The sequence below is a fragment of the Brassica napus genome, chromosome C6 (assembly GCF_020379485.1).
Source record: "Brassica napus cultivar Da-Ae chromosome C6, Da-Ae, whole genome shotgun sequence".
NCBI lineage: Eukaryota > Viridiplantae > Streptophyta > Magnoliopsida > Brassicales > Brassicaceae > Brassica > Brassica napus.
The window spans coordinates 25,166,882-25,184,866 of record NC_063449.1 but is presented as its reverse complement, the minus strand read 5'-3'; the positions used below and the strand labels follow the sequence as shown (position 1 = coordinate 25,184,866).

The following is a 17,985-nucleotide window of genomic DNA, read 5'->3' as shown; positions in this document are numbered from 1 at the left end:
GAGCTTGGAGATATATGTATTTTGGTTGGTTTGGTGTAGCTAGAAAAGGGTTTGATTTGCTTAGATGGTTAAGTTTGGTAATTTAATGCATGTTTATGTCAAATGTTTTTCTTGTAACTAGAACGTTTCGACCCTTTGGCTTAGATTGCGAAGCTTTGATCCCTTACATTTTAGAGTTGATTACACTAAGGTACACTTTTTGACTTTCTATTACATTTATAGACACTTCTTACATGTGACACACTTTGTTGTGGGTCAGCGACAGACTGTGGACAATTTTGTCCTTAATGGAAACGACACTTGTGGATGGGTGATTTGTGGACGAGTGATGCGTGGTTGGGTGATTTGTGGACGGGTGATTTGTGGATGAGTGATGAGTAATGTGTAGACATGTGATGTTAATGTGTTTATAGTAGATAACGTGAACAAACTCTATGTTTTGATTCCATAAAACTATACAACAATATGTGGACATGGACTCATGTTACTAAAAATTATACCATAAAATGTGGACACGGACTCTATTATCTCCAACACAAGCACTTGGCTTCTTCAGCCCAATTGATAAATTATTTGCAATTAAACTTCAATCAAGATGTTAAAAAGATGATATTGTGAGTATGAGCGGAGAGAAAAATCGAAGAATCGTTTACCTTATGCCGGAGAGTAATAGATCTTGCATGTCAGAGATTTCCTATCTAAGGAATTTGCGCTTTGCCATGATGTGGATAGATGTAAATTTGATTAGAGTTGAATTTAGATCCCGAAATGATGAATGGAATCGAAGGAATATTGTCCATGTCCCCAACTAGTTTATAATTCTGTTAAGATGTCCACAACTAATTTATAATTTTGTTATTCACGCTTTGGTGTCCACATCTACATTTAGTTTTGTTTACACATTAATATATATATCTTTATATATAAAATGCAGTTAATCTCACTCCTGGGTGTGACACGTCGGATTCCACATCATCAATTCGTGCGATGTCGTGACGACACGTGTCTTGTTCTTCAAAGTGCACTGTTTCATTTATTTTTTTAAAAATCGGTTGGGCTTATATTTATATTTGGTGTGTGTTTTTACTTAAATAAGCCCAGTCTGATAAATCATATTCGAAACGCGTCGTTTCTTGATTCTCTGATTTCATCGCTCTCTCTTCTCGGCCTCTAGGGTTTCAATAGAATTTTTCATCTTCTTCCTACTGATCCAGAAATCCATCAGTTACCCATTCATTCCTATAAAATTCCTTCTTAAATCCATCGATCTATCTTCAATTCCACCTTTTCGCTTCGAAGGCGGTCGAGGTTCGACTATAAAAAAGTTGTGATGGAGTCGAAAGGTGGTAAAAAGAAGTCCAGCAGTAGTAGTTCCTTATTTTACGAAGCTCCCCTCGGTTACAGGCTTACATCAGATTTCGTCCAACTTGAAAGCTTTACTAATAAATCTTGGTAAGGACGTGGCACAATTAAGTGTTTAGGGTAGCTCCTGGAGGTTAAAGAACAAATGCTGTAGTGCAAACTCTTACAGTAGCGTCTCTTGGACAGGGTGAGTTTATAAGAGCTACAATTTTTTTTTGGTTTATTTTGTAGGAAAATGGGAATGAGAGATTGTGCTTAAGTTGCTTTTGATTTGCAAAAATTAGTTGCAGTGGAGGAGTTTGCCATTAGTTGCAAAGTTAGTTGGGTTTAAGAGCTGTAATCTTACAAAGTTTCTACAATGGGAATGAAAGTTGTGGTGGAGTGTGGCTTGACGGCAGAGCTTCTCATGAGGCGGTCGTTCAAACTTAACAGCATCAAAGCTTAAAGATAAGAGTACAAGAAGTTTCAAACTTGACATCAACCAGAACATAGTTAGTATTTGACATTAATCAGAACATAGTTAGTGCTTACATACAAAGAATAATATTGAGTGTGTATTTAGACCCAGATGGTAAACTTCGAGCATGTCATAGTTAGTATTTGACATCAACCAGAACATAGTTAGTGCTTACATACAAAGAATAATATTGAGTGTGTAACTTAGACCAAAAATTTAGTTTAAATACATTGCATATCATGAATAGAAAGAATCAGAAAAGAAAATAAAGGAGAAAGACTCATCAACTGGTGGTATTTGACATAGCAACAAACATGATGACCAAAAATCTTTAAGTTATATATATATATATTTATTTTTTTTTATTTTTTTTTTGAGAAAAGCCTTAAGTTAACGTCGAAAAAATGTGCGATAAAAAATTCTAAGCACATAAAGAATTACAAATCTAAATAAAAACTAAACTAATAAATTTAACATGATATGATCTTCAACAAGTTATATTAAACTATACATGTTTTCGTTATATTAGACTAAACAAATTTTTTGTTATGTTTTTACTCTTCAATAAATATAAATCTGAAGCGTAACTAAGTTAAATCTAGCATAATATTTATTCACATTTTTAATTACCCTTAAAATATAAACCAATAACTAAAACAATTGTAGTCACAGCAGTAACAATACATAGCTATAACAATAACAGAGGTTTTTCTTCAAAAAATAAACAATAAGAGAGTTCAAAAAATAAACAAAAGTTAAAAAAAAAAGACTTCAACAAATCCGAGCACAAGTCGATCCATTATTTCACATCAAAGTCTTTTAAGATATAGAGAAAATGGTACAATAATTTAATGTGGTAAGTTTAGTTATCTTCTTTATAACCAATACTTTCTTTGTGTTTTAGACTTTGGATCATTATGTTACAAAAAATATTTATGACAACAGGGATATATAGCTACAGTTTTTTCGCCAAAGACGTTGACATTTACCTATACGGTATAATAATTGAAAAAAATTCTACCATAATTCTTTTATTAAAATAGAAGTAAAAAACAATAAATATTCACATAGTTCGGATGAACTCAGTTAAAATACAACAACCAGATAAAAAATATGTAGGTGATACGTGATCGTACATAAATTAAAGTAAGATAAACAAATAAAATTAGCTTTCCAGCATAAATCAAAACTAAACACTGCTTTCTTTCAAACCGTTTTAGGTACGATATTATAAATTTAGCCAAATGGAACGACACTAAGATCCAATCTCTTTACTTTCTAAAAAGGCGATCCCATAAAATTTATAATTCAGACATATAATTAACCAAACAGTGGAACTAAAATAAAAACAAATATCACCGAAATAACTAACGAATATAACCAAACATGTTTATTTGAAAAAAACATGTTTATTAAAAATAAAAATATGGTCTCAGAATTCTTTTTTTTTTTTGTATCCCTATCTCATAATTTTATTCATTTTTTGATATCATAATATCATTTTCAATCCACACTAATTTTGAAATGTTTCATAAATTAATATATATACATATATATATTCATATAAATAATTTTTATTATAGCTTCCCGCCCGTAGGGCGGGCCAACCCTAGTAATATATATATGAAAATAGATCTTAAAAGATAGAGAATTTTATATATAGTTTATTATGACAATTATTTTTGTTTAATATACTTTAGAATTTGAGATAAAAGTAAATAAAAACATAAAGTAGAATAAAAAAATAATAAAATGAAATAAGAAGAGGAGAGAGGTTCTCTTTAGTTTAAGGTCATAAGAGTCTTTTTGACCAAAGAAATTGTGTCTCAAGTGATAAGTGTCTTGTAGTGTAGTTTGAATGTGGAAAGTGTCTCTAAATGTAAAAAATTCTACATTTTGATTGTCACAGTACATAAGTTATGTTTCACTTATCCAAACATAGTGTTGTATATATACAGTAGAACCTCTATAAATTAATACTCTTTAAATTAATAATCTCTATAAGTTAATAAATTTCACCGGTCTTAACTTGGGCCAGTTCAAAATTTGACACGAATCGATAAAATAATAAGATAATAATTTTTTAGAAAATTCTATGTAAACATATGGTCCCATTAAAATTATAAATTAATAATTTATATGTATACATATTTTATATAAGTAGAACCTATTATTATATTATTTGTTTTATATTCACAAAGGAATTATCTATATATTTTCTTAACACTTAAAATATTTTTGATGAAATTTAGTAATATTATATTTAAAACCACATTTTATGTTCTATGCAATATATATTATATATACCAAATAATATAATAAAATTAAGATAAATGTCAAATTTCAAAAAATAACAATTAATGTCTATACACTAAAATCAAATATATTTCTTATCTTATAATAAATATATCTTAGAACAAGAAATCTAAATAAGAAAACTTTTGTAGATTAATATGTCTATAAATTAATAAAATTTCAAAGTTCCAACACTACAAGAATTTACTTAAATAGCTACTGATTATTTTGTAGCTATCACATACAATCTATAGCTAAAATCAGTTTAGCTACAGATGGCAACAAATTAAATCCCTGGCCTCAGCTCCCACTCTAAACAAAATCTCTAGCCATTTTGTAGCCATTTAGCAATGAATTAGCAAGAGCTTTTTCTGTAGCCACCAGCAACAACATTGCTACAACTTATTTTATTGCTAACTAGTGACAAGCATAGCTACAAATATTTTGTAGCCACATTATAATTTTAAAACTTTAATTGAAATTGAAATATAATTATTTATTTAAAATTATAGTTAATTCTCAAAATGAAAAAGTGTCGATTTTAATTTTCGAACATAATCCAACAAAAAGTAACTTGTTTGATACCAAAATGTTAACATTGTAAAACCAAATACAAAAAGATCTAAAACTAATGAAATTTTTGTTGAAAACCCAGCTTCTCCAAAGCTTTAAATTGGTCATCTTGTCCGTCATATGGTGTTCCGTTAGAAATCATAGAGCTGTAGTTTAGAAGAACAAAAATTCACTAAGGGATAAAATCTTTAGGAGAAGTAAAAGGAAACTTAACAAGGTCAATGAGGATTTACCTCTGAAAAAATCAATGCAAAATGTATGTATATGGCAGGATAGCCTCTGTTCCTGTTGGTGCTGCAAAAACAACATAAAGGATTTAACTATTTGAAGCACAGAACAGGCCTCAAGATGTAACTTTCACAAAAAAAAATCATGAACAAAACACTTGCTGTGCAGATAAAATCTTACCATCCAAAAGTTGTACGACTTGTGTGTAGCACGAGAGTAAGGACCGAGAGGACTGTGTTACCAAAGATCTCAACATCTTTCATAATCTCCCTAAAGCTCGGGTCAGGATCAACGTCGCAGTCCGAATCGAAGCCTGCGATTAGAAAACAAACACAGACTTCAACAAACTTAAATGTGAAATCAAACATGGCGAATCTGGTGTTTGAAGAAATCTGAGTTCCTTCTAAGGCAGACAGACATTAGAAATTAAGCACGGAACTGGTACCTGAAACTAAGCTGAGGAACTTCTCTTCTTGAATGAGGGCGGTTAACTCGAAATCTAGAAACACATATAGAGAGAGTGATATCTTGCATATTTCTATTGTTTTATCCATTCATCCATGTGCATTTTGATCATATAGATTAGGATTTAGCCATGTTTAGGTTGCATTTTGTATACATGAGTCCTTATCAGGTATTGGAGTACCACATGGAGTTCTTGGAGACACTTGGAGGCATTTGGAGCTCAAAAAGGAGTGTTTAGAGTGGTCATTGGGCGAGCAAGGCATGGGAGCGACCAGTCCGGAGCGACACCACCAAGTCGCTCTGATCACCAGTCTGGAGCGACCTCACTAGAGCGACAGGAAAGAGTCGCTCGCGTATTGATCACCCGGAGACAACGGATCCGGAGCGACCTCTCGCAGCGACACAGCGAGGTCGCTCCTGAATCATGGAATTTCAGAGAGTGAAAGATGAACACGGATGAAAGCCTTAAAGATCTTTTCTGAAGCTCAAAATTTGTGGAGACACTGGAAATTGAGTTAGCTTTCCAATGGAAGTGGTTTCAAGTCATTTGGAGATGTATTGGATAAGTTATAATCGATTTACTACAGGTGTATCAACCCTTACCGGGGACCACTGGAAAGTTGATAGGATTAACCAACTTCCCACTTTCTTCCACCCACTTTTCCTTTGCACGATTTTTCCTACTTTTCTGTATAATATTTGCTTTCTTTTTATCCAAAGAGTGGGCAAGAAACATGAGTATTGTACTTGGTAAAAAAGAAAAACTTGTCAAAAAAACTCTCTCTCTTTGAAATATCATTGTTCTTAGTGTTCTTGAGCTGTTCTTCAATTGTTCATCATCTGTTCTTGAGTTCTAATTTCGTTTTGCTTGTTTAATCCTTGTTTATCTTTATTCTCTGTTGTATTTACTTGAATATGCTTCAATCTATTATGAGATTAAGTGTTTTCATAAAGATTAGTGAGTAGTTTCCTTAAGAATTCATGGGTTAGGGAGATTAGAGTAACTTAGTGAAGATCTATGGTGTTATTGTATTAGATCCTTGTATGAACTTGCTTGTTGAGTATTTTTAATGCTTGTTTAGTCTTGATCACTCTAAACCTGATTTCTAAACACTTCTCATCAGACATGATTAGATGAAGTGTTTGAATCAACTCAACTAAGCTCTAGTGAGATTAGCCAAGGACACTTGATGTTAAAATTGCTAGATAGTTATTGAACTTGAACTTAAAGATTGCTTGATTGAATTAAGCCAAAGACATTTGATGTTTAATGATTTCTAAGCAAATGGGCATTTACCTAGACATAGGACTTGTCTAAGATTGTGTTTAGACTTAAGAGATTATTTTGATTGAAAGCTTGTCACCTAGATTGGATCTTAGTTACTTGAAGTCAATTCCCAATACCCATGGATTCACTTGTCTAAATTGATTAAAACCTTGTTGTATTGCTCTGTTTGCTATTGTTACTTGTCACACACTCACAACTATTGAATCTGCTTAGCTTAAGAAATTACTTGTATTCTCACTGATTCACATCACTAGGACTGGTTCGACATTCACCCCCCTACACTACAACATTTGCAATAGGCAGAAAAACCGATTATCAAATTGGCGCCGTTGCCAATCCTAGTCTGATTGTGACATTGCGTTTGAGTCTTTGCTTGAGACTGAGTTTTACTCTGTTTTTAAGTTACTAATTATCTATCTTCATATATATTTGGATGACAGGTGCATGAACTTGAGAAGCAAAGGATCAACAAATCTTGCACCAAGAGTGGACAACATCAAAGCCTTAGAAAGAGAGTTGGGAAGACAGAGAAGAGAAAGAGAAAAGCAAGCCCACTTACATAGATTGGGGCTTGAGATGGAGAGAAACCCGAATCAACCGGAAGGTGTCTATGAAGTTGATGATCATAGACAAAATGTCCAAGAAGTTCCTCCTGGAGCTGCTCAAGAGGGCAATGGTCAAGGAGCTGCCAACCTTCGACCTAGACAACCACAACGCCAAGCTAGGGCCATCGGTACATATGATCAACCTAACATAAATGGGAATAGGTTGGGCATTAAGGGACCGCCAGTTGCCAACAACAATTTCGAGATCAAGTCCAGCCTCATCAACATGATTGAAAACAACAAGTACCATGGACTTGCCTTGGAAGACCCACTAGATCACCTTGACAGATTTGATAAATACTGTGGCTTGTCAAAAACAAATGGAGTTTCAGAGGATGCTTTCAAGCTCAGATTGTTTCCCTTCTCTTTGGGAGACAAGGCTCACACTTGGGAGAAAAACATCTCAAGTGATACTATCACAACTTGGGATGAATGCAAAAAGGCCTTCCTCAACAAGTTCTTCTCTGCTACAAGGACTGCAAACCTTAGAAATCAGATCTCTGGTTTTCAACAAAAAGGACTTGAAGGATTTTCAGAGGCATGGGAGAGATTCAGAACCTACTTGTCTCAATGTCCCCACCATGGCTTCAACAATGAGAGCTTGCTAAGCACTTTCTACAGAGGAGTCTTGCCTAAATTCAAAAGCCAGCTTGACACTGCAAGCAATGGAAACTACTTGGGGAGGACTGTCGAAGATGCATTAGAACTCTTGGAGAACATGGCACAGAGTGATTCTGTCTACAATGATGAATATGACAGAAGAGACAGAAGTGGGGGAGGAGAAGATATGACCACAAAAAGAGAACTGAAAGCAATACAAGAAAAGATTGACATGCTACTATCAGAAAAGAACAAGAAGGAGGAGTTACATATGGTTTCTGAAGCTGATGGAGTAGAATGCCAAGAAGATATGTACTATGTCACTGCTCAGGGTACATGGTACAAGAAGGAACATGACTATCAAAACCAGAACAACTACCAACAGAAACCCTTCTACAACAACCAACAGAAGCCATTCAACAACTACCAGCCAAAACCATTCTACAACAATCAGCCTAAGCCATTCTACAACAACAACCAAGGTGGTTACCAACCAAAACAGAACTTCCCTCCTGGATTCTCACCAAAACCAAATCAACCTGCACAAGAACAAGCTGGATCATCAACACAACCTTCCACTTCAGGCAACAAATCCCCATCCCTCGCTTCTTCAGACAGTAAGGACGAGATTGACGAGGTTGAGAGCCAACCATGGTATGGAGGCTCCGGTTCAGCATCCGGTGGTTACTACACCACCTTCCCTCCTGACGACGACGATGCTGGGGCATCTGCCCCCACATACTATCCATAGGAGGTACTTCTTTCTCTCCCTTGTATATACCATTTCATTTTTGCAAATTAGTTTTCTTCGCGGTATCTCTCTCTTTCCTTGAACACAGAGACTGTGTATCTAAAGTTTGGGGGAGGTACCAAGCATTTGATCATGTTTGCTTTCATTGTGTTTCATTTGAGTCATGCATTGAACACCTATTTGCATTAAAAAAAAAAAAAAAAAAAAAAAAAAAAAGATTTTTCATTTAGATTGCATCATTTGCACCATTAGGAGAGTCTAGAGCATATAGGTTGCATTCACTTGCATTGGGAGCAATGATTTTAAATGCCTTGTAAAGAACACTACGTTGCACCTGAGTATCCATGCACCTCTCGAAAAGACTTGTATGTTTCGAGCCTTGAAAACTCTTCTTGAAACTTGTTGATTGTAGAAACTCAGTCTTTGAAGCCAGCTACAACCTTATTTGAACTGAATGAACTTAATTCTTCTTGCTTAGGGTCTCTTGTGTACTGAGTCATGGCTATACACACTTGAGTTGTCACATCTTTTATGCCATTCTTTTTGACAAACTCTAGTGGTAGACCACTCCCAAAACCTTTCCTTCCTTTTAAGCTTTCATTGTTTGATGAGTGAGGCCTTCTTCGGAAAGTTTTACATGTGCATAATGTTGAGAGTATCGGGAACGACAATGCTTGATCTTCATTTTTGCTGGATTGGACACTCTATTGTCTAGCTATAGGTGGGAGGGTGAGCGTTGTAATCATGATTTGGGAGAAATAAAAAGGATAGATTCTCGTGCTCAAGTGAATTGATTTATTGGGATAAGTAGAGAACCTCCAGCTCTAGTTTTGAAAAGTCTTGGCCCCCAACCCAAAAAAAAAAAAAAAAAAGAAAAAGGGGGCTAGCAAAGTTGTTAGGAGCTGAGAGACATTTTGAGGTTGTGAAAAATCCCTTATAGATTTCAAGGAAAAAGAGCTGATGTTTTTAGAATCTTTTGGTGAGAGGTGTGAGTTGGGTTTGACATTTGAGAGTGAATGTGTAACTTATATGTTTGGGAAAAAGGTAGAACAATGGAGATTGAGCATTGTATGCATGAGTTGGTCCCTTTCTTAGATATATTATGTGCAATGTCAAGGCTACTTGTTTTGAGAGTAAACCACCTTAAAGATCATATGTTTTGAACCTCTTGAATCACTTGAATAAAAGTCTTCCCTTACCCAACCAAATGACTTGGACCAACTGACCATTTGCAAGAATTCACTTGATATCTTATGCTTAATGAATGTGAGAGTTGGCAGATCTGAATGTGTGGATGCTTGATGGTGAGTGTAGGGACAAAAGGAGTTGAGATAGGCCTAGAGAAGCTAGAGTGTAATAAGAGAGTGTGCTAATTGTGTTTGCTAGTGGTGTTTCTTTTGGTTATGAGCTCCCACCTTCAACCTCTCTCCCTATGAGTTCTAGAAAGTTCACTTGTGGACAAGTAAAGAACAAGTTTGGGGGAGTTGATATCTTGCATATTTCTATTGTTTTATCCATTCACCCATGTGCATTTTGATCATATAGATTAGGATTTAGCCATGTTTAGGTTGCATTTTGCATACATGAGTCCTTATCAGGTATTGGAGTACCACATGGAGTTCTTGGAGACACTTGGAGGCATTTGGAGCTCAAAAAGGAGTGTTTAGAGTGGTCATTGGGCGAGCAAGGCATGGGAGCGACCAGTCCGGAGCGACACCACCAAGTCGCTCTGATCACCAGTCTGGAGCGACCTCACTAGAGTGACAGGAAAGAGTCGCTCGCGTATTGATCACCCGGAGACAACGGATCCGGAGCGACCTCTCGCAGCGACACAGCGAGGTCGCTCCCGAATCATGGAATTTCAGAGAGTGAAAGATGAACACGGATGAAAGCCTTAAAGATCTTTTCTGAAGCTCAAAATTTGTGGAGACACTGGAAATTGAGTTAGGTTTCCAATGGAAGTGGTTTCAAGTCATTTGGAGATGTATTGGATAAGTTATAATCGATTTACTACAGGTGTATCAACCCTTACCGGGGACCACTGGAAAGTTGATGGGATTAACCAACTTCCCACTTTCTTCCACCCACTTTTCCTTTGCACGATTTTTCCTACTTTTCTGTATAATATTTGCTTTCTTTTTATCCAAAGAGTGGGCAAGAAACATGAGTATTGTACTTGGTAAAAAAGAAAAACTTGTCAAAAAAACTCTCTCTCTTTGAAATATCATTGTTCTTAGTGTTCTTGAGCTGTTCTTCAATTGTTCATCATCTGTTCTTGAGTTCTAATTTCGTTTTGCTTGTTTAATCCTTGTTTATCTTTATTCTCTGTTGTATTTACTTGAATATGCTTCAATCTATTATGAGATTAAGTGTTTTCATGAAGATTAGTGAGTAGTTTCCTTAAGAATTCATGGGTTAGGGAGATTAGAGTAACTTAGTGAAGATCTATGGTGTTATTGTATTAGATCCTTGTATGAACTTGCTTGTTGAGTATTTTTAATGCTTGTTTAGTCTTGATCACTCTAAACCTGATTTCTAAACACTTCTCATCAGACATGATTAGATGAAGTGTTTGAATCAACTCAACTAAGCTCTAGTGAGATTAGCCAAGGACACTTGATGTTAAAATTGCTAGATAGTTATTGAACTTGAACTTAAAGATTGCTTGATTGAATTAAGCCAAAGACATTTGATGTTTAATGATTTCTAAGCAAATGGGCATTTACCTAGACATAGGACTTGTCTAAGATTGTGTTTAGACTTAAGAGATTATTTTGATTGAAAGCTTGTCACCTAGATTGGATCTTAGTTACTTGAAGTCAATTCCCAATACCCATGGATTCACTTGTCTAAATTGATTAAAACCTTGTTGTATTGCTCTGTTTGCTATTGTTACTTGTCACACACTCACAACTATTGAATCTGCTTAGCTTAAGAAATGACTTGTATTCTCACTGATTCACATCACTAGGACTGGTTCGACATTCACCCCCCTACACTACAACATTTGCAATAGGCAGAAAAACCGATTATCAGAGAGCTGCAATCTTCAGGAGAATAAACGTCGACAAGTCGATTTAAGAGAGCAATAACATATGCTTTGCTTCCCCCTGTGGGAAGGACGAAGCTGAAGTACATCTTTCTTTGCTCGCTTTGAATTTGTCTCCCTTCACTCGGCCGCGTACTTCCCGATGAGAACCCTAAATCGATTCGTCATAAAACACTTCCACTACACAAATCTAAACAATATAATTTCACAGTAAATAAGGAAGAGGCTGAATGAAGAAATTAACCCAACTCAATTACGATTTGTAAACACCCACTACCCAGATCCGAATTACAAAATTAAAGAATAATCTGTCTTGAAGCTATTAGAAAACGAAAAGATAAATATTGAAAAAGGCTGTGTATATCATCACCGTGAAGGGGAAAAGAGATTTGGAGAGAGACTGGGAAAGATGGAGAACAAGAATTAAAGTTATAATCAGAAAATTTTGGCGGAGATTTGAGAAAATATTTTTTTGGGGGGGGGGGGGGATACTGAAAGTTTTTGAAAAATATTTCGCGGCCATGAAATAAATCTAGCGGCTGGCGCTGATTTATAATTTTTTTTTGGTAAGTGACGAAATGAGATAAATTATATACTCATATTCTAATAAATACTTTCTAAATTATATCGATGCCTGCTAAAATCAAATATGCAACTAGTGTTATTATATTTTAATAACTATAATAAACATCTAAATTCCCAATATACAACTATGGATATTATGTTCATGGTTTAGGGTATACATATTTAGGGTTTATTGTGTAGGGTATAGATTTCTAGGGTTTTCTTTTCAAAAAAATGAAGATTTACAGGGTTTAGAGTTTACTAAACAGATTTTATGGTTTATGGTGTAAGATGTAAGGTTTAAGTTTAAGATTAGGTTCAATGTTTACATTTTTTTCAATTCGATACATAAAAATATTACATATATAAATGTGATTTTTTACACCCTCAATTAAACACTTTTACAAAAAAAATTTTGTCTCAGTCTCTATAATCTATATGATCACTTATCACTAAATACATAAATCTCAGAACAAAATTGTCTTAATGTGTAGTGGAATACATTTCTTTAATCGAATTTTAAAATACTGGTGATACTATCTATCATATCATATGATGCCAAAGTATTCATAATCATTTGTTTGTTAAAATTGCTATTGCGATAACTTATTCTTTAGCTAATCAGTAGCAAGTTAGTTATGGAATAACTACAAATCACAGTTGTAGCTACTTAGCTAGAGATCGCAACAGATTTAGCTACAAATTTATAAATTTCTACTTTTGTTGCTATCTGATGCTATTTACGTAGCTAATGAATATGGCTACGGAATTGTCGTCGCTCGTCCTTAGCTATATTAAACAACATTATTAATTTATAGAAGTTTCAAACCGAGTACATTAACCGCATTTTAGACAGTGAAAACGGCTTAGCATATCTTGTTTGAACTAGATATATGTTTCAGTTATACGATATTAACAACAGTTAGACATGTTACAGTACATGTACCTAGTTTTAGCTCTATATGTTTCAGTTATACTATATTAGTAACAGTTAGACATGTTAAATTACATCTATCTATTGAGCTCTATAGTAAACGTTTTATATGTTCAAACTAGATGTGTTATATATTTAGTTTGAACTGAAACAAACGTTAAGCATATGAAACCAGGAAAAGATAGAGACACTAGCTCTTTTTGTCACAAAATGGTTAAGCTTTTGTCTAGTTGGTTCTACTAATCGCATCAGAAAACGCCGACAGTGAAACTTTTTAACAAAGTGGGTTTTGGAGGTCGCACTCTACGTTCTTATTCAATAAACTTTATTGTCTTTTCTTATCTGAGAAAAGGTAAAAGAAAAGGAAGAAGAAGAAGAAGAGAGGCTAGTAGAAGAAGATCTTTTTAGTGGGATACTCTTGCTCAGCACTGGACATGCATCGTGGGACACACTCTCACGTCTTTTTCCACAACACGACAACAAACATTATCAAAATATGGTAACCTGACTTGGTCAATTTCTCAGCCATATTTGTAAATTCTCCTTTTTTCTTCTTTCTTTCCGTTATCTGTTCGAATTCATTGATAGATATAAAGTAATTGGAATGAAAAAAAGTATAAGCTTCACGCCCAAAACCTAAAAGAAGACGCATTCTTTATTTAATACTAATTTTCGCAGTATGTAAATGAAAATATTTTTAACATGATCAAAATATGGTAACCTGACTTGGTCAATTTCTTAATTAGCCATATTTGTAAATTCTCGTCTCTTTTCTTTCTTTCTTTCCATCAGCTATCTACTTTTTTTTTAACACAATTCTTTTCCTTGCAGCTATCTACTTAAATACATTATGCCTAAAGAATTGGAATGAAAATAAGTATACGCTTCACAGCCACAATCAAAAAAGAAGATGCATATTTATACTACTTTTAAAGTATGTAAATGAATATATTTATAACATTATCTACTTAATTTAGGAGTAAAAACACTGCTCTAACATGTAGTTGAATTTTTATTAGCAGAATGATCGTACTTCATACCTTAACTTGGGGAAGTAACTCAAACATCATTGGTTTAGACTTTAGACAGAGATAATTTAGAGATTCAATGTAGAGTAGCGTGATTAGAAATCGTGAAAATAATTAAACAAACGATCAGATAGTTAGCAACTTAGTAGGTAGTTTACTGCATAATTATGTGCATATGATTATAAATTTTATGCATTATATATAACAGTTTCCCTTCTGAGCAGAAAATAAGAATAAAAATAGTTTCCATGGATTTTCAGTCATATTTTAAGACTTGTGACAAGCGAAACTAACATAAGCGAAAGGACAAAAACCTACAAATAAAATCGATGTACGGTTTAGCTCCTTCCAATGATGGCTAGTCCGGCCCAAGTAGGTAGCAGATGTATACATGCCCATAAAAACCCATAATCAAATTGATTTTGTTTTATAAGTAAAACTAGAACTTGGCCCGGGTATTTAATTTAATTCGTGCTCAACTTAAATTCATAAACCGCTGGTTTTATAAAAAAATCCATGTATATTTTTATGTTTTATAATTTACATATAGAGTAGAATATATTATTTTATAATATAGATATTTGATAATAATTTTTCTTATTTGTACATAATATTATATTATAAATTTTATAACTTGATGTAGTTTGATGTAATATAGGAAAATATTATCTCCCTTGAGTACATGCGATTTAGTTAATATTCCTACAATATTAATAATGATAAATATATGAAAATTGATTTGATTAGATAAACTTCCAAAGTGTAATTAATCAATTTAAATTTATTTTAAATGCAGTGGCAGAATATGTAAATAAAAAATACAAAACGGAAGTACAATGGCTAAACATGTAAATAAAAGGATGTACTAAAAATGCTGCTATTAATATTTTCAATCAATTCTTATTTATATTGTTATCCATATTTCCGAACAATACCAAAAGGTACACCAGTTTTAATAATATAGACTAAAAATGCTGCCCCCAAGAGTAAGCTACTTTGCATCATCCGATCTCGCATCCTATCGAATTTCTATGTTTGAATGATCGATTTTGGTTTTGGGGCAGATATGATGGACTCTGTGCCGTAATTTTCTACAACGAGACGACATCTCAAAGATCCGTCACGAGTTTGATTTGGCAAAACAGAGGTTCCTCAATACCTCTAAAGCTCTAATTAATATGCCTAAGATGCAATCCTCAAGGTTTGCCATTGACTAAAACAACTCTTTTGGGTTTCCTGTTGATCGTTGATTCTCAATATTGATTTTGTTGATTCATACTATGTTGACATGAATCTCAGATTAGATAGCATACACGTTTACAGAATGACTAGGATTACACATTCGCATATTATTCCTATGATTTGATATATGATTTTTCCAAGCAGACACTGTTAATGAGGTAATCTATATCACCTTTTTGTTTTTTTTTTTATGTTTCATTGACACGCTTGGGATGGGGAAAAATGGCAGCAAGATCGAGAGATACTGAGAGAGGCGATCAGGAAGATGACATCCACGGCCATAATTATTGCCAGATTTTTAATATGACGCACCATACTGTCGTTTTGAATACGCAGACTAATACCAATGTCGGTATACAACAAGAGGTTGTTTTTGCTACTATCTTGCCGGAAAATCCTGGAAGCTTTAAGAAATTCTGTGAACTGGTGCGTGTTTGATATTACAGCATGTGGCAGTTAATCCCGTTATATAATACATCTGATATGGTGCAAGTTGGACCAATGAATATAACCTGAGAATATTTTTTCCCCCAGGTTGTTGTTGTTATTCGTTCTCTAATCCGGACAATGTTGTGTATTGATGCTTAGTGTTGGAGTGCACACTCCCGGAGAGCTCAAACTAGAGAAGAGAATGGAATCTTCTTAGCTCAGAACTAGGAGCCTCACAACCAGTGACTTAGTAAGAAATTACTTGCATTATTTGGTACGTCTCTTTAGGCAATAACTCTCATTGATTGATGCAAGTGATATGTGAACCACACTTTGTATATGTTCAGATGGGTGGAAGATCGAGTATTGGAGAAGAGTTTCTCTACTAGTTCAGCTTCCCTGAGAGACATGGTGCTCTGATGAACTTCTTGGACTCTTTCAGTCCACGTTGGAACATTAGCCTTTTCCATAATAAACCCATAGGTTTGTATCTGAGTTCACCATTGCACCATAATAAAGCACCATTGTAACTTTTGAGTCTCATTATTTTCGTACAATGGTTCCTTCTTTCAAAACAGGGCGGGGCAGGCGCGAACGTACTGGTCAGGATCCAAGTGCCGGAGAAAAACATGGCGTATTTCAGAACCCGAGCTCAAGTTCTTGGATACGAGTACGTCTTGGTAAGTGAAGACACTGTTTTCAAGCTTTTTGTGCATTGAGTTTAAAGCTGTGATGAAGAGACCAAAACCAAGAAGGAAGTAGAAGAATACATGAGATGTCTTCTTGAGCTCTCTGTTAGAAACATCTGTGAGTCTTGGGTCTGTTGGATGGGATTTTATGTCACGGGCCTATTACGCTAGCCCAATATGTAACATTTATTGCATGTGAGCTCTCATCGTTTTGATGTAGACTTTAGATACTTTTCAGCAAATACATTGTAGTTATTGTTTAATGATAACACAATCTCATCTCATTCTCACATGTGTCTAACTAAACTTATTTTTATATTTTTATTAGTTTTATTAAAGGTCAAAAGTTTGTATTAGCATGAATAGATTTTCATGATTGTAGTTGTTATAAATTTTCTTAAATGTTTGTATCAAATATATATATTTAGATATATATTTAGATATATATTTAGATAAATATATATATATATATATATATATAGTAAGTAGAATGGAGTTCTTTTATTGTTTTGGTTACGTTTAACACTCAAAACATTGATTATTTATAATATTTATATATTTTTGAATTTATTTTTAGTTTTCTTATGTACTTATTTTAAAATTACTATTTTAAATATTTCAAAAATGTATATATATGACTTGCAGTAATAGGAAATTATTTGTTTTAAAAACATAATAATAGTTATTGATATTTAAATAAAATACATGCATGTATATTTTATGTTATTATATTTGCAGCCTAAATAAACATTATATATCAAATAAAAATTAGGTGTTGTAAGATAAAATTTACAAATTAATTTTTTTGATTTTTTTATAATATTGGCTTTTTATATATAATTTATTTATTTTTAGAGAAGGTTACTGTATTTATATTAAATATTTTTTTCGGATTTATTAGACTATCATTTATTTAAAATATAACGTATTTTATACATATAAGTCATGTTAAAATAATGTTTTACTATAACTTCAGATTAATCAATGTTTATTTAGCAAAATATGCATCTTCTTCTTCGCAACCACAACTCGCGAATTTAGACATGTTTGCTTCAGGTATAAGAAATCATTACTTTATATCTTGCTAATAAAAGCCTTTACAGATAAACACTTGACAAAAAAAATATTACTCTTTCTTTTCAGGAAATGTTTCGTAGAAATGAGTTTAGATGTTGGACGGATAGTTTTGGTTTTGAATGTTCCTTTTTTTTAAAAAAAATGGGTTGTTTTGTGGATGGAATATGTAGAGCTACTAAATTCTAGGTTTCCACTTTGATTTGCTTATTGTGGTATATTTTGTGTTCTGTTTTGTTTTTCAGAGAAAAGTTCACTACTGAACATCATTAAATAAACCAGTTAGGAAACAAATGCTTTTACGGAAAAGTTAGCAGTTACTTTTTTTGCTTTGTGTATTTCTATATTGTTA

General features: G+C 33.6%; 1 protein-coding gene, 1 long non-coding RNA gene and 1 other non-coding gene across 6 annotated transcripts; 1 reads left to right on the top strand and 2 right to left on the bottom strand.

Annotated features, from left to right (window-relative positions):
* Window positions 1–4,669: 4,669 nt before the first annotated feature.
* Window positions 4,670–5,484, bottom strand: LOC125589245. Its single transcript, XM_048761767.1, has 4 exons — window positions 5,361–5,484; window positions 5,096–5,228; window positions 4,921–4,981; window positions 4,670–4,833 (listed from the first exon to the last, which is right to left on the bottom strand). The coding sequence occupies exons 1-4, from the start codon at window positions 5,467–5,469 to the stop codon at window positions 4,819–4,821; spliced, it is 318 nt and encodes a 105-aa protein (XP_048617724.1). The 5' UTR covers window positions 5,470–5,484; the 3' UTR covers window positions 4,670–4,818.
* Window positions 5,485–7,754: 2,270 nt separating this feature from the next.
* LOC125589370 lies at window positions 7,755–7,861 on the bottom strand. The gene has a single exon (XR_007325561.1). It is a non-coding gene; the product is annotated as a small nucleolar RNA R71 (small nucleolar RNA).
* A 7,338-nt stretch (window positions 7,862–15,199) lies between these two features.
* LOC125589260 lies at window positions 15,200–16,843 on the top strand. 4 transcript variants are annotated; one of them, XR_007325435.1, is made up of 5 exons: window positions 15,200–15,400; window positions 15,671–15,867; window positions 15,976–16,144; window positions 16,218–16,353; window positions 16,449–16,843. It is a non-coding gene; the product is annotated as an uncharacterized LOC125589260 (long non-coding RNA). The 4 variants fall into 4 exon arrangements; XR_007325434.1 differs by having other exon boundaries at window positions 15,205–15,400; window positions 16,030–16,144; XR_007325433.1 differs by having other exon boundaries at window positions 15,210–15,867.
* The last annotated feature ends 1,142 nt before the right edge of the window (window positions 16,844–17,985 follow it).